The 22,625-nt window shown below is 35.1% G+C and overlaps 1 protein-coding gene across 1 annotated transcript in view; it reads left to right on the forward strand.

Moving 5' to 3' along the window:
* Window positions 1-718: 718 nt before the first annotated feature.
* The window catches only part of mybpc2b (myosin binding protein Cb), a 35,508-nt gene continuing 13,601 nt past the window's right edge, over window positions 719-22,625 (forward strand). The window contains exons 1-19 of the mRNA XM_016235579.1: window positions 719-817; window positions 13,656-13,670; window positions 13,791-13,808; window positions 14,354-14,413; window positions 14,525-14,673; window positions 16,996-17,113; window positions 17,204-17,252; window positions 17,552-17,611; window positions 17,696-17,862; window positions 17,947-18,079; window positions 18,383-18,507; window positions 18,815-18,920; window positions 19,179-19,348; window positions 19,463-19,628; window positions 19,705-19,811; window positions 19,894-19,923; window positions 20,252-20,394; window positions 21,618-21,855; window positions 21,935-22,069. Coding sequence (XP_016091065.1) covers window positions 799-817; window positions 13,656-13,670; window positions 13,791-13,808; window positions 14,354-14,413; window positions 14,525-14,673; window positions 16,996-17,113; window positions 17,204-17,252; window positions 17,552-17,611; window positions 17,696-17,862; window positions 17,947-18,079; window positions 18,383-18,507; window positions 18,815-18,920; window positions 19,179-19,348; window positions 19,463-19,628; window positions 19,705-19,811; window positions 19,894-19,923; window positions 20,252-20,394; window positions 21,618-21,855; window positions 21,935-22,069 — 2,008 coding nt within the window. The 5' untranslated portion in view covers window positions 719-798. The remainder of the gene's footprint in view (window positions 818-13,655; window positions 13,671-13,790; window positions 13,809-14,353; window positions 14,414-14,524; window positions 14,674-16,995; window positions 17,114-17,203; window positions 17,253-17,551; window positions 17,612-17,695; window positions 17,863-17,946; window positions 18,080-18,382; window positions 18,508-18,814; window positions 18,921-19,178; window positions 19,349-19,462; window positions 19,629-19,704; window positions 19,812-19,893; window positions 19,924-20,251; window positions 20,395-21,617; window positions 21,856-21,934; window positions 22,070-22,625) is intronic.

Here is a 22,625-nt window from a genome sequence, read left to right on the forward strand (position 1 = left end):
ATAAAATTATATATTTTTTACATTTATAAAAATATATTATTATTATTATTTTAAAATAATATTTGGCAAACAAATTTAAATACACAGTATATATTATAGTACACATAATATATTATACAATATATTATAGTAATATGTATATAATATATAATATGTATATATATATATATATATATATAAACACATTTCAAGTAAATACTAAAATCATTGTTAAATTAAAACATTATTTTATATATGACATAGTATATTATGCTACTATTATTTTGTAAATATTAATATATTAATGGGTATGTGTGTGTGTAAACGAGTGTGTACAAATGCTTGAGCAACCACCCCACAAAATCAGCAAATAATCACAAAAAAATAACACAAACTCAGCAGATTGTGTCAAAGACATGGACACAAATAAAGAAACATTGATGTGATGTGCTCGTGAGAAAGGGTGTTGAAAGAGCGGCATCACAGCATTCTGTTTAGCTGGTGTAAGACTCTCTGTAAAATAACAACACCTTAACACGTCTGTCAGCAAACACTCGTGTCGCGTCCCTCATCTCCAGCTCTCCCTCCATCTCTCCAAACTTTCTTCTCAGACTTGGAGAATCCAGGAGGGTTTCGAGTGTCAGTGCTTCTCTCTTCTCTCCCCCTGGTTTGTCTCCCTCCCTCCCGCTCTCTCCTTGCTTGGTGGGTAATTTGAGTTCCCTGAACGCTTTGAATAACCCAGGGACTGTGAAATAAAAAGAAAAAAAAAGTGACACAAGCTGTCAGTCGAAGGAAGACAAGCAAGACGCAGCCACAGCCATGCCCGAGCCCACAGAAGGTATACATCTCTCCATTTCCTTCAGCCTTTTTCAGTATTTATGCTACCTCTACTATTTATTTACTAGCAGTAGTAGTAACTAGTATGTTTAGTAGTGCCAGTATTGTTGGTGACAGTAACAGAAAGTCTTCAAAGCATGACAAGACTAGAAATTATACTAAAAGTTTGACTGTTTTGCATTATTAGATCTGCATATTGAGCTTTTGTTTATTTATTAACTGTTATTGTTTATTTGCATCGTCAGAATCACTCATCGGTGAGTTGTTTTAAACAAAACTGAGATTCGCTGATTCGTAACTGTTACTCTTTTTCTTTGATATATGACATATCATTATTTGGCTGAGATACAACTATCTGAAAATCTGGAAATATTGAGAAAATCACCTTTAAAGTTGTCCAAATGAAGTTCTTAGCAATGCATATTACTAATCAAAAATTAAGTTCTGATATATTTACAGTAGGAAATTTACTAAATATCTTCATGGAACATAACCTTTACTTAATATCCTAATGATTTTTGGCATAACAGAAAAATTTATAATTTTGACCCATACAATGTATTTTTGGCTATTGCTACAAATATCCCCCAGCAACTTAACACTGCTTTTGTGCTGCAGGCTCACATTTGTCATTGCTTCTACGATTTTTTTTTTTTTTTACAGTATTTTCATGCGCTTTCTTTAGTTTGCAAACTTTCTGAGGTCTCTCAACACGTGCAAACTCCCCAAACACCTCAAAATAACATTAGAATTAATAGAAGGGTGAAAGCTGAGGAGGAGGAGAGGTGTCATGAATGAGGAAGGGTCAGTGTGAAGAGAAAGAGTGGAGCAGATGTGTCAAGGCAGAAAGATAAAGTTGCACAGATGGCAAAATGAGAAGCTTCCCGAGAAAGCTGAAATAGTATCACACACCAGTGACGGCTTCTGCTCTGAAATAATGAATGAAGCCAACAAAACCTGTATGAGACGAAAGCTGTGCAATTTCTCAGCACTATAGCACTATATTAATAAGATGACATGTTTTATTAGTATGCATAGCATAACCCTCATCTGCATGGCACAGATATAGATAGATAGATATATCTTAATTTTTTTTACTTTTTACTTTATCAAACTTTTCACCATGCCAATAAAGCCACATAGATAGATAGATACACTCTATGGACAAACGTATAGGGACACCTCCTTCTAATGAACAGGTTTGACTACTTTAGTAATTTCCATGAGTACAAATCTTAATGTTAAAGCATATAATGCTATTCTAGGGAATTGTGTGCTTCTAATTTTATAGCAACCGTTTGGACAGGACCCTTGTCTATTCTAGCCTCTGTGTATAAGGCAAGGTTCAAAAAGAAATGATTGATTGAGTCAGTGTGGAAGAACTTGACTGGTCTGCAGAAAATCCCAGCTGAACACCTCTGCTGTGACTTTAAATGCAGACCTTAAGCCAGGCATTTTTATTTCTATCTCTGTTGCAACCGTTTTGGAAGTGTCTAAAATGACTGTATATCCATATGTACAAGTCATTGGTGTTTAGTAATGAGTTTTTGGCTCATACAATATTTTTTGTCAATATAGATAGATAGATAGATAGATAGATAGATAGATAGATAGATAGATAGATAGATAGATAGATAGATATAGATAGATAGATAGATAGATAGTCAGATTATAGATAGATAGATAGATGGATAGATAGATAGATAGATAGATAGATAGATAGATAGATAGATAGATAGATAGATAGATAGATAGATAGATAGATAGATAGATAGATGGATAGATAGATGTGTTAAAACATACCAACATACTAATTCATGTTAACAACATGTTAATTAATCAACATACTAAAACGGGCTAACAGCATGCTAATTCATGGTAAATCACACTTGCAACATGCTAACATCATGTTAGCAACATACTAATCATTTTAGAAACATGCTAACAACATGCTAATCATGCTAGAAACATGCTAAAACTTGCTAGGCTTTCTCAAGCCAACTTCAAAGTTTGTTCACAAAATCTACTCATCTAGCTTTACTTGATATTTGTTCTAATTATACATAGATATAGAATCATGCTTTTTTTCTTAGCTTATTTTATTTTTACTTTTTATTATTTTAATTTGTTTTAACATATTTTTATATTTTGTTTATATTTTGAACTTTTTTATTTCATTATTTTATCAAACTTTATTTTATTTTGTGTAATGTGTGTGTCTGTACTTCATGTTACCAATGCTTTAGCAATGTAAAGTCTTTTTACCATGCCAATACCACTTTATGATAGATAGATAGATAGATAGATAGATAGATAGATAGATAGATAGATAGATAGATAGATAGATGGATAGATAGATGTGTTAAAACATACCAACATACTAATTCATGTTAACAACATGTTAATTAATCAACATACTAAAACGGGCTAACAGCATGCTAATTCATGGTAAATCACACTTGCAACATGCTAACATCATGTTAGCAACATACTAATCATTTTAGAAACATGCTAACAACATGCTAATCATGCTAGAAACATGCTAAAACTTGCTAGGCTTTCTCAAGCCAACTTCAAAGTTTGTTCACAAAATCTACTCATCTAGCTTTACTTGATATTTGTTCTAATTATACATAGATATAGAATCATGCTTTTTTTCTTAGCTTATTTTATTTTTACTTTTTATTATTTTAATTTGTTTTAACATATTTTTATATTTTGTTTATATTTTGAACTTTTTTATTTCATTATTTTATCAAACTTTATTTTATTTTGTGTAATGTGTGTGTCTGTACTTCATGTTACCAATGCTTTAGCAATGTAAAGTCTTTTTACCATGCCAATACCACTTTATGATAGATAGATAGATAGATAGATAGATAGATAGATAGATAGATAGATAGATAGATAGATAGATAGATAGATAGATAGATAGATAGATAGATAGATAGATAGGTCATGTATATATGTAAAGTAACTTCATTTCATAAAAATGTGAATGTAAATAATGTCGACTGTCTGTCTGCAGTCTAAACTATCCATTAACAGTTCACTATAAAGCTAAATTGGCGCTCATAAAATCTTATGCTCTGTCAGACACACAGTGATTTGCAGGTATACGGTCATGAAATATATTTCTTCCTCCTGTCATAGCAGTTTATCTTTTTTATTCATCCTGTTCTACTGAGTGTGTAAGACGAGAAACCGTGTGACAGTGTGAGAACAGGACGAGATGAAGCGCATACAGTGAACGTGTCCGGCACATCTACTGGTCTTAGCACAGTTCCACACTGACCAACGGTTTACAGATCATTCACACCACAAGCCCGAGATTGCCTCCATCAAGTGTGTCACATGAAACTTTAGAAGCTTAATGTGCACTCAAAAAATAGTTAGGCCTCAATTTAAAATGTATTTGAATTGCATATACAATTTTCATCTATTTGCATGACACAGTTTTAACATAACTAATAATTAGTTAATTAAATAATCATATTTTCTAAATGCATGTTTAGATTCAGTTCATTGTGAAAACAATACAGTTTATTCAGTTAAAAAGTATGAATATGGTTCAAATGTGGAACAAGTGATATTTTAGGGAAGTTTGTTCTGTCAAGGGATAAAAAAATAAAAAGTTTTTATCTCATAATTCAGATTTTTTTTTCTCGGAACTATGAAAACTGTGAGATATAAAGTCAGACTTGCAAGATATAAATTCAGAATTAATTGCGAGATATACTCAGAATTGTGAGAAAATTCAGAATCGCATGATATAAACTCAGAATTGTGAGGGAAAAGTCAAAATTGCGAGATATAAATTCAGAATTTTGAGATATTAACTCAGAATTGCGATATAAGTCATAATTGTGAGGTATAAACTCAGAATTTTGAGATATTAACTCAGAATTGCGATATAAATTCAGAATTGCAAGAAATAAATTCAGAATAGCAAGATATAAATTCAGAACTGCGAGACATAAATTCAGAATTGCAAAATATAACTTCAGAATTGTGAGGGAAAAGTCAGAATTGCGAGGTATAAACTCAGAAATGCGAGATATTAACTCAGAATTGCGAGACATAAATTCAGAATTGCAAGATACAAATTCAGAATTGCAAGATATAAACTCAGAATTGCGAGATATAAATTCAGAATTGCGAGATATAAATTCAGAATTGCAAGATATTAACTCAGAATTGCGAGATATAAATTCAGAATTGCAAGATATTAACTCAGAATTGCGAGATATAAATTCAGAATTGCAAGATATTAACTCAGAATTGCGAGATATAAATTCAGAATTGCAAGATATTAACTCAGAATTGTGATAAACCCTACACATTTGTCAAATTATTTTAAAATACTAGAAAAGACAATGCCTAATTTAAAACGAGTAGAATCTGAAACCTCGAGCCACTTTGGTGGAGACACATTTTATCTGCACTTTCATTTAGAGCGAGTGTGTAAGTCCCTACTAGGATCCAATTAACGGTTCAGATGCTAATAAAAGCGTGACCCTCGAGACCTTCACTAAATTCAAGCCTACGGCCAAATGACAGACTAGGCTGTATATCATATGCCACAAAACCTAAACACATTTTGAAGAAGATCTAGGATCGTTGGCCTGCTCGTCCCTTTCACACTCCACAGTAAGATATAAATATCTCCTGATGACCTTTGCCATTTCTATTTTCACCTCACTATCCGGTCTGTAAATCAGTTTATTGGACAACTTTATTCATCGTGGATTGAGTAAAAAGCAGGGCAAAAACAAGAGAAGTCAGCCGTTCGGAGAGATAATACTGTACTGCAGGAAAAATAGCAATAGAAAATCACGTCATCTTTTCCCGTGGCAAATCAATCCCTCGGACTGTTTCGTTTCTCAGTTTAACCTTTGCTACCTCGCCCCACCTTTTGAATGAACGGCAGTAAATCCGATCAGCAGCCTGTCAGGAGTGTTAATTTACACACTGTCACTCTTATAAGGGTTCTTCCAGATGCTGTTGTCCGATATGGTAGTGCCACAGAAGACCTGGGGGGAGACGAGCTCTAAAAATACCATCGTATGCTGATAATCTCCACTTCAGTTTCACAGACTTTACTAGTGTGAAAGAACACTCTGGAGAGCTGGTTTAATAGTGTTTGCCACCATGCAAAGTTAGAAGAACCTCAAGCGTCTATTTAAAGCAGCACTTATAGTTTTCTAATTGAATAAAGTTGTAGACATAAAGACATGAATAGCGTTTTTAAAATGTTTTTCACATGAGATCATGATCTTATTTAAAGCTGATTTATTTGAAATGGACCAAACATATTGAGATCTTATCTCCTGTTGTTGGACACTTTTGCTCATGAAATAAATAGTTATATAACATTTATATTTTACACTACCGAGTCTGGGGTCAGACAGAAAATGCACAGAAAAACATGCACGTAATGCATGCTTGAAACATTTGCCAACAGCCTATGACTGAGATGCTGTATCAATCCAGTTATTTATTATGACCCTGCAGCTGCCAGAACATTATATTACCAACAACAATCTGCCTTACAGGTCAAAAGTCTGTGACATAAAAAACCACCTCATAAGCACTTTGTACTAAAGATTATTTATGTCACAAACAGCACTGAATGAGTGCAAATAAAACAATGCAACATATACTGTAATAAAATGCAACTATGTAATAGCTATGATAGCAAAATCAATAGGATTACAAACTTTTAAAAGGACGGAGCATGTCTAATCAGTCCTATTTTGCCATAAATTGCTTAATTAGAAGCTAGTCTCAATATTAATCAATTCAATTAGTAATTACATTCCCCTGGAGTGAACCGGGATCAAGTGCTTTGCTCAGGGGCACAATGCTGACAGACTGAGTGTCAGAACTTTAGCCACTACACCGCATCAGTCATTTACGTGCACAAATATAGACAGTCGCCTCGGCACGGGTCTCATTACGTGCTGCATTATCGGCCACCCAGATTCACTGATTTGGTAAAGTGTGACCGGGTGCTTTATAACATAATCTGCATTATATCTGAATTGCCTGAGTGATAGATGGAGGTTTAGCAGCTCTGTCGGGAGCCGCCGGTTGTATACGTGTGTGTTTGTGTGTGTGTGTGTGTGTGTGTGTGTGTGAGTGTGTGTGTGGAATTGTGCTAAGACAGGGAGCTTACCGTTCTAATGTGCTAAATCCAGCGTGTAGTACACTGTGTTAAGTATCGCCTCAATCCCTCTGAAACACACACACACACACACACACACACACACACATTCCATGTTTTATGGGGACATTCCATAGGCGTAATGGTTTTTATACTGTACAAACCATATTTTCTATCGCCCTACACCAACCCTACCCCTAAACCTAACCCTCACAGAAAACTTTGTACATTTTTAGATTTTCAAAAAAACTTCATTCGGTATGATTTATAAGCTTGCTTCCTCATGGGGACCTCAAAAATGTCACATTTGGTCCCCATAACATGATAAATACCAGGTACACATGAAGACAAAGTTTCTAGTGAGGTGTTTAAACACCAAATATAAACCATAAACACTAGATATAAAGCATTTCTGTGTTACTGCTGTCAGCCAGGAGTTATTTACTTAAATTTACTTATGACAAACTGATTATATTGATTTATAAGCTTGCTTCCTCATGGGGACCTCAAAAATGTCACATTTGGTCCCCATAACATGATAAATACCAGGTACACATGAAGACAAAGTTTCTAGTGAGGTGTTTAAACACCAAATATAAACCATAAACACTAGATATAAAGCATTTCTGTGTTACTGCTGTCAGCCAGGAGTTATTTACTTAAATTTACTTATGACAAACTGATTATATAATATTACAATTTATAGTAGGTGAAGTGTGAAATGCATGCGGCCTAAATTGGAATTGCAACCGCATACAGAAATAACATTTGGAGCAGGATTGGAAGATCGGAGTCCTGTTCAAAATGAACTAATCAAAGTCATTTCATTATATTTTCAATATCCAAATTTCCTGAACACGGCCACATATGTGATCTTTGATCATATTTTGGATTAGGTTTAATATTTAATATTAGTTTAATATTAACTATTTTATAATTAGTGATCTAATTCCTGATTCCTTAATGAATTAATTGCTCATCACTGTCTAAAAGATGTTATTTTGAACCTTTATTAAACCTTTTCAAATAACAAAATAAACACATTAAGTCCAAGCAGAATACACCGAAAGAGAAAAAAATAAATGCATAAATAAATAAATAAATAAATAAAAGCATAAATAAATAAGGATTGATGTTTAAGGATTGAATTAAAATTTTCTAATATTTTTTATGCCACAAAACTTTGAGCAAATTTCACAAATCAACTAATTTATTAATTAATTAAATAAAATAATTACTTTATAAATACTGAAGTATATAACAGCAAATTATAACAAATTTAAAGGGGTTAATTAATATTTATTGCAAGTAATTTAAAGAGTTTTAAGGCAGTCTTTCTTTCAGCTGCTTTAAGGGTTGAAATAACTTTTTCAAGCCATTTTTAAACACCAAGTTAAGTTCGATGTGTGGTTTGAAATGCGATACAGTGCTTTAAAAAAAAAAAAGAGTCCAGTGAAGACAGACAAATGACATCATGAGCTGACGGTTCATATTTTATAGAAACCTAAAAGAGTAACAACATCCTTCAAAAGGCAGCAGAGCTTTCCTGATCCATCCTACTTACTTTTTAAAAGATTGTGGCCACTGAAAAACATAATTAAACAGGAATGAGTCGTCTACTTTACTTAAAATCAATCTGAAGTGCAAACGCAAAAACATTGCATGTGGCACATCCTCTCGGTTAACCTAAAACAAATCACAGCATATCTGCGCTTACGGCTCATTATACTTTAAGGGCAGTCATTTTTGACAGTTATTTGCCCGACCATAAGAGCCCGACTGTTAGATGCTTGCTATTTGATATCGGTGTGGTCGACGGGTAGAGATTCCTGGCCTGACATCAGAGAGGTTACGATGTTACCGTGGCCTTTTAACAAGTGCCATGGCAACAACGTGCCCTCCTGAGAATGAGGCGGATGTTAGGCATGCTGCTATTTCAGACCACATGATCAGAGAGAGTTTCTCATCATCAGAGTGGAAACATCTTGATAAAATTGCATTGACACCTCCGACTCCAAAACAAGAAATTAGTGCTCAACTGGTATGGTTTTTCAACTGCAGATGATGAAATGAGGTAATATATATCAGGGTATCTGCAGGTTAAGACCAAGTAAAGCAATAATTTGAAGGGAACATAAATCTTCCTCAGTAAACGTCTTGTTTTCCAGTGAAAATGTCTAAAAAATTCTTAAATCAAGATATATTTACCTGAGACGCAGCATGACATAAATAGTCTTGTTTTCTGAGAAATGTATTCAAATTAAGTGAGTTTATGATTAAAACAAGAAAGAAAACCAAATCTGCCAATGGGCTTAGAAAAGTCAACTTAATTTAAAGGGAAAAGGTTTTTTGAGAGATATTTGTTCTTGTTTTATGCATAAGCTCACTTAATTCATTTAGCATCTCAAGTAAATGTATCTGTTTCGATTTTTGAATATAGAAGATATTATTTTTTGCGGTGCATGCAACATTTAATGCAATGACGTTACACACACACACACACACACATATATACTGTATATATATATATATAGAGAGAGAGAGAGAGAGAGAGAGAGAGAGTAATTCAGTTTAATAGCAAACAAGATGTAAACAGTGAAATTAAACATTTCTTATTCTAGTTTTACTTGAAAATTCACTTCCTGTGCATTAAAACTGCCCTTAACCAGCAGATTCTAACCCATGTTTATATTGCAAATATGGCATCACCTTTAATAAAATGTACAGCTATATTTTGCCATTCTGAGAAGACAACTCAGTCAAAGGTCTTATGTGCATGTAAAAATATACAGAAGAAAGTCTAAAACTGTGAGGTCAGTTTATGCCACCTATATTTTTCTGGTGTCGTATTTATAGGATTGTAGAGCATCTGTGTGGCTGAGTGCCTGAGGATTCCTACAGCGTATCAGCTTACTACTCAGAGCTCTGGAATATATTTATCATCAGGCCAGATGATGTCAGAAAGGTTTCATAGTAACTTAGCTGATGGTCATCAGTCATGATTCACGGAAACATTTATGGTCAGTCAGGGCCGCAGTTTGAACATTATTAAATTAATGTATTGCAGAAATATACATATTTTTATGTTAAATCATTTTTATGCTAAAATGCCTTCTGTCAGGTCATTGGACTGTTAATTGAAATATATAAAATTCACTGTACAAAATTATTTTTCGAAGATTATTGGAGTACATTTCAGTACTATTTCAGTTTTTCTACTTCAAAATGTAACATTTTTATTTTTATTTGACTGAATATATTTCTCACAAATATGTAAAAACGTATTCAGGACTGAATGCCCATGCAGCTGACAGAAATATTTTTTTTTCCTGTTCAGGCGTAGGAGGATGCAGAGGAGAGCTCAGTTCGGTGTTCGGTGTTCGGTGTTATACAATAAAAATAAAACGTATTTCAAATAAAAATCCTTGGACAAACAATGCAAAAAAACTTGTTTTCCGACAAAGCATCAAAAGGCACCTGATGGAGTTTGATCTTCACATCAAACTACTGTTTCACACAAATGCCGAAAATTGATCATCTGCCGAAAACTGATTGGTGCCTCTAATAACTTTTTGGCAAATGTAAAACTGCATTTTATGGGTTTTACTGGCCATTTAAAGGTATTTCAACAGGTAAAAAGGACTGCATGAGCTATATTCTGTCAAATATAACCCTCGAACAGCCACGTGCACAGGTAGGGCTCAACCTGTGCAGAGCACATGCCCTTTTTGCCTTTACACTCTAAAGTGTCCTTTTTTTTGTTTAGTTTTTTTCTTCATCAATGCTATTGGTCACCCTTTACGTCTGTCTGTCTGTTTTAGAAATATTTAGCAAATGAAAGGTATTAAAAAGAGCTTATGACTGAAAGGTATTATAAAGAGCTTGTGACTAAATCTTGTTGGCTCCGCTCAAACTGCCAGTAAAAACCTCATAACTTCACACCCTCTATCTTCACTGAATGAACTGAAGTTCCACAGCAACTGAATGAAGTCTTGCAAGGGTAGCCTAAATAACGATCTTGTTGTTTGAATAATTACAGCGTTTTCTTTACGCAAGAAACACTGTCTATAAAGGCTCATATTTGATGTATTTGAGGCCTGAGACATGTGGGACTGGAAAGAGAGGGCTAGCATTTGCCATCTAGTCATTAAATAGCATATACTAGCCTGTGCATACAGTAGTATTTCATCTTTTATAAAATGACATTTTGGCCAAATGTATTTTACAACAGGAAAAAAACTGAGCGCCCATATAGCTACAACAAACTCTGTAACCTTTTGATGAAAACGTAACGTGATGTCGCCGTTTTAATGACGGACAAAATGCATATTTGCACACATTCACTGGTCAAAAACCCCTTAACTGCATTTGAGTTTGACACAAAGCGACTGAGTGATCCTCGTCATCTAGGTAAAATATATTTCTAAGAAATTTCGCCGTTTTAATGACAGACAAAATGCATATTTGCACACATTCACTGGTCAAAAACCCCTTAACTGCATTTGAGTTTGACACAAAGCGACTGAGTGATCCTCGTCATCTAGGTAAAATATATTTCTAAGAAATTTCTTCTTTGATTTATGATTGCTGATACACTTAATTTATGAACATTTAATCATTACATGGTCGCATGGTTAATTCATGTTTACACTGTTAATATGCAGGTATTCGCTAGCTAGCTATTTTTTTCCTATTCTATAGGCCTACTCTCCGCTCGTCTTCACATGTACATGTACATGTACATGTAAAACTTGGTTTTATCAGATCACCGTGAAATCTTTATATTTTATCATGCAGAATGTAATATATTTACATTATATACAGTGGGTACGGAAAGTATTCAGACCCCCTTAAATTTTTCACTCTTTGTTATATTGCAGCCATTTGCTAAAATCATTTTTATCATGCAGAATGTAATATTTTTACATTATATATATTACATATCTAAAAAATATTTTTCTTCAAACTTATTTTTATTGAACTTTGTGTGTGCAAAGCAGAGAAAAAATTGTGTGTGTGTGTGTGTGCGTATATATATATATATATATATATATATGATAAATATTGGATGAGAATAGAAATTCGTAGTACAAACATAAAACAACATCAATATTATAAAATATAACATTAAAAAGTGTATAAATCACTCGTTTTTTCTAAAGAAAGTCTGTCCAACAGCAACACCAGCAGATAAAGTTACAGCAGGACTCCGCATCTCTCTTGTCTCCCCTAAGCCCATTGAGTTTTAACAGACCAACTAAAGCAGGGGCAGGCAACGTTGGTCCTGGAGTGCCGATGTCCTGTGCAGAGTTTAGCTCTAACCCTAATCAAACACACCTGAACAAGCTAATTAAGGTCTTCAGGATTACTAAGGCTACAGGCAGGTGAGGTTTTTTTTCAGGGTTGGAGCTAAACTCTGCAGGACATTGGCACTCCAGGACCGACGTTGCCTACCCCTGAACTAAAGCATGCTGTGGGGGTAATTGAGAATGAATGGGGGAAAATCACATGAGAGGAGACAATGCCTTCATCACGATATGATTGGATATGACTGGCTATGTTCGGCTGTGATTGGTTTATGCAAAATCCTGTCTCTTGTGTTCATGCGCGTTCTACGTTTGGCATTAATGGGAAGACTCATTTTAAAAAGTAAGTAAACAACTCAAACATTTAAATATAACCACTTTGTTACGTCAAAATAAGACTTAAAATGGTCTGAAAACTTGATCTGTGGGAGTTTTTAGTGAGTAATCAGCTTGTTGAAATTTAAAGTAAATCTCTGTCTGTGACTAATATTTACTGAGCTTTGATGACTGATGAACCGAATAATTCAAAAATAGTTAAAAGTTAACTATTAAAAAGGTAGCTGAACATAAGTTCACAAATAAAATATATAGATTAAATTGTTACTGCCTTGAGTTATTTTGGAATAAACGTGAAATGCTTAAAAACACTAACTTGATGAGATTCATTGTTATTTTCTGGTAGTGTAAGTAATGTTTGTTTAACCAAGAACATGTGACTGAGACAAGAATTGATTTGATTTAAAAAAAAAAAAAAAAAAGGACTTTGCCTCCTCATTTCAAAATACCACCGCACACCACTGAGATATATATATATATATACTCAGTTGAGGTCTCGCATCTTGTGCTTGAATGCTTTAAAATCTCTTGAATGTTTACATTGGCAAGGCTTAAAAACACATGCACATGATAAGCTTTGGTGATGACGTGCAGCAGTGGCCCGTCAACTGTCCTGAGCGTCTTTTTAGAATGGCCTCGGGCAGTCTGTTGAAATCGCCGGGGGCCCCTATAATCGTCACCACCTTTCACCCCACTAATGTCGGCTCTGACACAACATAAACATGAATGAACATCAGAAGGTGTGAAATATAAAGAACTTACTGACATGGATTCTCTCTCGTGTAATTGCCCAATCAAAGTGTTTGAATAGCGAAATGAAACAGCTTATAAACAAAACAACGTCAAAGTCAAATTTACCTCAGAAAAGCCATTCAGTTGGATAGCTTGTTAGTTAGCTAGAAATGTGAACCTTACAGAAGAACATATCGGTAAAACATTAAAGTTAAATATATGCGCTATATTATACATGAATTATATGTTTACTTAATCTGTTGTCTAATGTCACTTTTTTGTCTCATTTCTTCCCACAGAGGTGAAGCCAGAGGGTAAGTGACACCATTAACTTGCATTGACCGTTTCCAAATTAGAAGACCTTTAAATATAAAAAATATCAAGTTATTAATACAGTAGGTTTCTTTAGTTTAACGTTGTTCTTTCATCTGCAGAAGCTCCAGAGGAGGATGGTAATAAATCTGAATGGCTATGAAAATCCTTTAGCAACTTCCTTGCATTATTTAAACCACATACTAACTATATAAATCACTTAGAATTTCTTTAAGAGTTCTAAGTTGGTGTGCATGAAAGGACTGTATGATATAATGTGCAATAATACCTATTATATTTACAGTGAGGTGTGTAGGCTAATACAATTGGCCTGCCCTATTATGAAAATGAATGTAATATTGAAATGAATGACTGCAAAAAGTGAGAAGAGGAAAGAATTGTCTCCTTCCTTGTGCATGAAGCTCACGGAGAATTCAGTTATTTCAGTGATACTATAATTAATGTCCTTCATTGTTTAAGAAAACAACCCAATGTATTATTGTTTTATGCTTGAATTAATATGTTTTAAATATTTGCAAGGAATATTTAAAATGGAAACAGAGCGTGCTTCTTGTGGACACCATGAGTTGTTATTTACAGGATCCCTATCTGTGAATATTCGAGTCTGTCTGCATGTGTGCGTGCATTTTTGTATTTATATAACATACCTGTCACATGCTTGCAGAACGCACTGAGCTGACAGGACTTTTTGTGGAGAAGCCAGAAAGTGTGGTAGCCATTTCAGGTATAAAAACGCAAACACATTATTAAAGCTTCAAATAGTTGCCATAACAAAACAACCCCCATTACAGGATGAATGCTGCATTAAGATGGATCTTCTTTGTTTTTGACACAGGTAAAGATGTAACATTTGTGGTTAAGGTGGACTCCACCAACCTCACACGTAAACCCACCATGAAGTGGTTGAAGGGGAAGTGGATGGACCTCGGCAGCAAAGCGGGAAAACACATCCAGTTAAAAGAGACCTATGACAGAAACACGAAGGTTAGAGGGGAGTGTGTTGTATTGATAGCTACTCAATTCAATGTAAAGAATATTCATCATAACAGGATTTCCGAACTCATATCCAGGTTTGATGAATGCATGGTGTATTGAATGAAAGCCTGGTTCCATCATGGGATGAAAAAAATAAAATAAACGTAATTGTCTTATGCCACAATTCAGACTTTTTTCTCAGAATTGCAAGATTTTAAGTCAGAATCGTGAGATATACATTCAGAATTGCAAGATTTAAACACAATTCTGAGAATAAGAGTCGGAAATTATGAGATATAAACTTGCAATTGCAAGAATAAATCAGAATTGTGAGATGAAAGTCACAATTACCTTTTTTTATTATTCTGTGGTGGAAAGAAAAATGCTGAATTGTGGGATGTAAACTTAGAATTAAGAGAAAAGGTCAGAATTTCGAGATGTAAACACAGAATTGTAATTGTAAAACATATAGTTCCGGTCCTTGATTCTGATCACTGCGTTCGAAGCTGTTGTAAATTACTCTACAAACACACACCTTTGTTTACGTTTGTGTGTTGCTCTGCAACCACTTTGTTGCAACCACAACTGTTTCTGAGGAACTACGTTGTTTGTTCATTACACTTTATTTGCTCTGTTTTATTTTGTGAAACCTTATTACGTATATGGAATAACCGTTTTATAAAAGCAATAAGCCACGTGAAGTCATGGTTTACAGTGAATTTATAACAGCTAAGGGGCCTAAAAATGCCCCTTAGCTGTTATAAATTCACTGTAAACCACGGCTTCTTAGGGCTTATTGCTTTAGTTTACATCTCAGGAAAGATAAGGTAAGTTAAGGAAAAGGTCAGAATTCTGAGTTTATATCTTGAAATTCTGACTTTTTGTCCTCAGAATTGTAAGAAAAAAGTCAGAATTGTGATAAAATAAAATTGAGAGTTATAAACCTTCATGTTTTATTTCGCGGTGGAAACGGGTTTCCGTAAAATGGATCTTTGATCTTGGAAAAGCATTTGTATAAGTCAAATCTGAAATGTTAATGGTATTCATTATATCAACAGAAATCTTCTAAATTCTTTAAAGGGGTGGTTGATTGCGATTTCACTTTTTTTAACGTTAGTTAGTGTGTAATGTTGCTGTTTGAGCATGAACAATATCTGCAAAGTTACGAAGCTGAAAGTTCAATGCAAATGGAGATATCGCCTTTTAAAATTCTGGCAGTTTAATGCCTACAAAAATGGCTGGTAGGGACTACATCAAGTTACTTCCCGGGTTTGTGACATCACAAACCCCAATAAACCCCGCCCTCGGGAAAAGGCAGCAAAGGGGGCAAGGCCATGCTGCGCTGCTTCAGAGAAGAGGAAGAGAAAACTAGGGGTGCACGTAAAAATCTATTCATATGTGAATCGCGATTCTGTCTTCTAACGATTCTAATGGATTCACAAGTTTCAAAATCAATGTTCTAAAGCAGTGGTTCTTAATACTGTTCCTTGTGTACCCCTGCTCTGCACACGCTCTGCATCTCTCTCTCTCGCTCACTCTCTCTCTCATTCAGCTCAGCTCCAACAATGAACTGTTCCAATTATGTTCACATAGGTATGAGAAGCGTTATACAAGGACGCGCGTGCAGTTGCCATACTGTATTAAAGCTTTAATCAGGATAAAACCGTATATTAAAAGCTAACATAAGCAGTAGCATTTACAGATAACAGCATATCTAAAAGTATGAGACAACAACAAACAAAAAACATTGGCCTACCATTAAAAGCCGTGTTTGCACAGGTTCTGCACAATCCTCTTCAATAATATCCTCTGCTTCTCAATCGGGCTCAAACTGATAAGCGATATTAACGACGCCACTGTTTACAATACAACCGGAGCACATGCCGCTGAGGTGAGGGGCGGGATGGTTAGACACGCACTAGAGGCGGTTTAGCCAATCACAACACACTGGGCTAGCTAACCAATCAGAGCCCATCACATATTTCTGAGGGCGGTGCTTCATATAAACAGGAAAAGATCAGCCCGTTTCTCAGAGAAGGGACAGAGCGGTGTGGAATAAAGGTAAATTATGTGTAAAATAATGTGTGTTTTTTTAAATGAAGCATTAACACATGTTAGACTGCACCCCATAAACACAATCAAGCCTAGAAAAAACCCAGTGAACCACCCCTTTAAATAATTATATCAGTACTATATTGAATGGCCTTTTTTCTACAACATAGAATATAGATTTTCTTTACACTGAGTTGATCAATTTGAATTAATTTGTGATATTTATTTTATTACACCTCATCCTTAAATGTGGCGCATTGCTTTCACTCTTTCACTCAGATCTACACTTACGAGATGAAGATCGTCAAGGTGGTCCCAGGAGACGCAGGTGGATACAGGTGTGAAGTGTCTGCTAAAGACAAATGTGACAGCTGCACCTTTGAGGTCACTGTGGAGGGTTAGTGTGTCTCTCACAACAAAAATAACACTAAAACACCATCTTTAGTAGAATGACTGTTCTATATTTATCTTTCTTCCTTTTCTGTAGCTGCTGAACAAGAGGAGCAAGCAGATATTTTGTCTTCCTTCAAAAGAGCGTGAGTCTGAGTAGACAGACAGACGTGAGCGAATACACTTTTCTCACAAGTATGCAGCCACATATTTAGGATTTAACAGGGCTAAGTACAATAATTGAGCAATTGAACCAACCTTTAAAAAAACACATTGGTTAACTGTTATACACATATGTATTACATATATGTTTTTTTAGAAATGTTATGATGTGTGACGTGTAAATTAAGTGAAAAAAAATATATACTTTTTTGAGTGAAGTGAATATATATACACACACATACATATATTGTGTTTTGTGAATTCAATGTGTGCTCTTGTACAGAGATGCTGGGGAGGACGAGGGTGAACTGGACTTCAGTGCTCTTCTCAAAGCCGCTAAAAAGTAAGTGTTCTCTCTGTCCATTATAACCGCACTCCGTCTCCTCTAACCGCTCACTCTTATTTATCACATCACTCTCTTTCACAGGAAAAAGAAGCCTGAGCCTGAGCTGGAGATCGACGTTTGGGAGCTTCTGAAGAGTGCTCATCCCAGCGAGTACGAGAAGATCGCGTTTCAGTACGGCATCACTGACCTGCGTGGCATGTTGAAGCGACTCAAGAAGATGAAGGTCGTGGAGCCCAAAGTCAGCGAGGGTACGAGAAAGAGAGATCAATCAAAACTCAAGTCTCTGATCTTCTGTTTGTGACTGTGTGTTTGTGTGTGGGATGTTTGCGCAGCGTTCCTGAGACGACTGGAGTCGGCGTACTCCGTTAACAAGGGAAAGAAGATCGTCCTGTCTGTGGAGGTGGCCGACCCTAATGCTGAGGTCAAATGGCTCAAGAACGGCCAAGAGATCAAAACCTCTGCCAAGTGAGAATCCAGAAAATACACACAAATGCATTGAGTTTCAAAGACACATTCTTGAGAAAAGCACTTTCACTTGCTCATGTGGTGAAAGCATTACTAAGATGATCCATTTTTTTATATTTTAAGCTTTAAATGTGTTAAAATTGTCTCATGCACCAAACAAAATGGCAAAACTAACAACATTTTCCAACTATAAAAAAAGCAACAGAGGTCACTAGAAGCCTGGAGATCCAAACTTATTTTATGTTTGATATTGTAAGGAAGCATCACATATTTCCATGATTTAACGTTCTCTTTGTATGGCAGATACATCATAGAGTCTGATGGAAATATTCGAACCCTCACGATTAACAAATGCAGTCTGGCAGATGATGCGGCTTATGAGTGTGTGATCGGGACTGATAAATGCTTCACGGAAGTCTTTGTTAAAGGTGTGTGCGAATTAATTACCATTTTTTTCATCAAATTCATCTGGAGAGCTGCAGTGCTCTCATTTCATTTCTTAACATAGACATTTGCAAAATCATCAACAAAAATCCATGATATACAGTATACATATATTAATTAGCATTAAATTTTTCCTCTAAGAATCACTTTGCAAACTAATGTCAAAGTAAAGTGTAAAACAGTAAGCTCCTCTAGCATTCTGAAGACACTATTATAGTCCAATGTATACAATGCAACAATGCCGTTATCTAGTGTTAATGTTTAAAATCACCTTATCAAATTGCATTACAGAACCTCCGATCACCATCACTAAACTGCTGGATGATTACCAGGTCGTGGTTGGAGAAAGAGTGGAGTTTGAGATCGAAGTGTCTGAGGAGGGAGCACATGTCATTTGGTAAACAAACTACAAACAGGCAATAGTTTACATCATCATGATACTGATAATGCTTTTGTTAGACATAAAACACTATGTGAGGCGTCTGACAATATATAATGCAACTCTACACAATATACATATAAAATAGAAATGAGCACAATTGTTTAGATTAAATAAATGGAGCATTGGTGAGCATAAGAAACTTCTTTCAAAAACATAAAAAAATCGTATTTATCTCAGAATTTTGAACGGCCATGACTGTATGTGTAACTGCAGGATGTTTGAGGATCAAGAGTTGTCTCGAGACGACAAAAGTTCAAAGTATCGTTTTAAAAAGGACGGGAAACGCCACTGTCTTATTATTCAAGAGGCGACCGTAGAGGACAGTGGGATGTACTTTGTTTACACCAACGGAGGCCATTCGAAGGGAGAGCTCATCGTTGAAGGTAAAATCTGATCTCTACTTACAGCCCTCACCAGTTGTTTAACTGGTGGTTTTGCAGACTAAAGTTGAAAATCTTCAATCGTTTTTTTCTTCTCTTTGTCAAACTCAACCCCAGAGAAGGAACTGGAGGTGCTGCAGAGTATCGCAGATCTTACGGTCAAATCGGCAGAGCAGGCTATGTTCAAGTGTGAGGTGTCTGATGAAAAAGTCACTGGGAAATGGTTTAAGGATGGCGTGGAAGTTCAGGCCAGTAACCGTATCAAGATTTCCCATATCGGCAGGTCAGCATTCAGACACGTGTTCACTTTGATAAGACGTAATTGTACGGGTTTGAAATATGTGTGCGTGTGACTCCAGGATTCATCGTTTAACCATTGATGACGTCAAGCCAGAGGATGCTGGAGATTACACGTTTGTCCCAGACGGTTATGCGCTCTCACTGTCCGCTAAACTCAACTTTCTGGGTGAGAAGGAAACTCTATAGTGAGCAAGACTACCTCAGATTTGTTATGACTGTACATAAACAGATCATTCTTTTTCTTTCAGAAATCAAGATCGACTATGTTCCCAGACAAGGTAGGACAAAAATCAATCCCTAAGCCAGACGTTTTAATTTCTTATTCCAACATACTAGTTTGAAAATATGAATGATTTACCTTTGGTTAACTGCTAATTGGCCAGGGCTGCGTTTCCCAAAAGCATCGTAAGCTTAAGTACATCGTAGACCCATTGAAACCAATGAAGCTACGGTCAATTTAGGCTTACGATGCTTTTGGGAAAGACAGCCCAGACTAGTTCTGAAGACATAGTATGAACATAGAAGCTGAGTTTATGAAAACGGCCCCAGGTTGCTCTCTCTAACCACACTTGCTTCTATCCGCTTACTTTGCCTTGCTCCTTTAAGATCCTCCTAAGATCCATTTGGATGTGGCCGGTAACATGGTTTCTCAGAACACCATCATTGTTGTTGCTGGTAACAAGCTGCGTCTGGATGTGGAGATCACAGGAGAACCCGCTCCCACCGTCTGCTGGATGAAGGGAGACAAGGTACACATACAAAATAAAGACAATTAATCAGTAGTGTTCATAATTATGTCATTTAATTTGACATATTTGGCCTAGTGGGTTATACACACGCTCCAAATAGGGATGCACTGATATAGAATCTTCACCAGTTACTAAAACTTTTTTTTAAATTACAGCTTTTTTGTTTGAAATTATGCTGAAATTAATTATAAATATTACAGGAAAAACCTAAAACAAAATAAAATTGGAAATGTTGCCTTGGCAACTAACTGAGGTATAACACTAAAATTATTAACAGGACATAAATAAAAAATAAAACTGAACTAAACTAAAACTAACATTGAAATAAAAACAAATTAAACCTAAATTAAACTAACTAAGAACAAATAAACAAACTAATAGAAATGACAAAACCACATAACAAAATAAAAAAATTTAAATCATATAAAAATAATCATTCTAAATATGAATAAAACTGTAAAAGTATATAAGTATAAAAATAACACTCATCTCTACATGCTTCAAATGACTCCAGACGTAATATAGAGTGGAAAACTGCTTTTAATTGAATTGATTTATTTTTATATTTTTACACAGGTACGACTGCAGTTAAAAATCAAATACATGCTTATTGCCAGGGTTTTAAATTGAAAATTGAATATACACAAATATAACATAAAGAAACAAAATGCATGCATGCCATCGATAAAGTACTGACTGACTTTTTTATTTTATTTTATAACAATATTTTGTGTATTTTTGATCAAATAAAGCTCTTAAATGTGGCGTGACAGATCGTTGTTGCGCTTCAGTTCATTCAGGAGCGCGGAGCGCAAGTCTCTTCCACTTTAATACAAGTTATAGCACAAAATAAACATGAATGAACATCACAAGGTATGTTGAGCGATACAGTACAACTTACCAAAATGTATCATGTCTCATATAATCACTCAATAAAAACACTAGAGGGAGCTTATTTACTGTTACATATGTATGTTTGAATAAATCTGTCATGAACAGTTTAGTTTTTTTATGAAAACTACCTGTGTAATTAAGTAGTATACAAATGTTGTTGAGTGTGATTTTTATATCTATAATAAATAGCAGCAGATATCATTTTTAATAATTGGCTGAATAATCGTATTGGCTGAAAAAATTCATATAGGTGCATCTCTAGTAAATACCTAGTACAGGTAACTCAGCTATGCCCACTTAGGTACTAGCACAATATTTGACACAATTAGAAGAAGTCACTGAATCATAACAAGAATCTGTTTGGCTTCTGTTTCTTAGGCTATCTGATGGAGAGGAAGAAGAAAGGATCATCTAGATGGACGAAACTTAACTTTGACGTCTGTGAGAGCACAACATACGAGGCCAAGCGCATGATTGAAGGCATTCTGTATGAGATGAGAGTTTTCGCAGTCAATGGAATCGGAATCTCGGCTCCAAGCCTCAACTCTAAACCATTCATGCCAATCGGTGAGAAGGTTGTGCTATTGCTTTGTTATGAACTTCTGACGTCTCTCGCTTTAACTCTTGATTAATTTCTGTCTCGCAGCACCCACCAGCGAGCCCACAAAGCTGACCGTTGATGATGTAATGGACACTACGTGCTCACTGAAGTGGCTGGCTCCTGAGAAGATCGGAGCTGGAGGGCTGGATGGATACATCATTGAATTCTGCAAGGAAGGAGGTGAGTCATCTGCTGGAATCATCTGTGCCAAATGATTCTGGAATCTGAAAGCACAGCGGATGCAAACCTACTTCACAATGTTGCACTTCAGCAAAGTTCCACCAAGAATATATGTGAATAAATAATGCAAGATAAATGAAAGGGCTTGGTGATATAGCTTATGAAAAATGACTTATTTTGTTTTATTTAGTGTCCAAGGCAACATTTTTCACTTTTAACTTAAAGAACTAAAATAATTGAATCTAAAACAAAAATGAATAAAAACTACACAGACATTTAATAAAAAAAAAATAATAATAATAATAAACAGTGACAAAAACACAAGAAAATAACTAAAACTTTATCTTAGAATTAAAATTAAAAAAATGTAAATTAAAAAACTATCATAGAATGTCAATGTTACTAAAATGACACTGTTTTGTTTATGCATCACGTATGTATTGATATGTATGTTTTTGCTCTAAAACGGTTTAAAAAGTTATTTAAATATTATTTACATTTAAATTGGAGTAATTATTTGAACTTGCTAGTAGTTGTTTGCAAGTAAACCCAAAAT

Source organism: Sinocyclocheilus grahami, unplaced genomic scaffold (assembly GCF_001515645.1).
Source record: "Sinocyclocheilus grahami isolate Dianchi unplaced genomic scaffold, SAMN03320097.WGS_v1.1 scaffold472.1, whole genome shotgun sequence".
Lineage (NCBI taxonomy): Eukaryota > Metazoa > Chordata > Actinopteri > Cypriniformes > Cyprinidae > Sinocyclocheilus > Sinocyclocheilus grahami.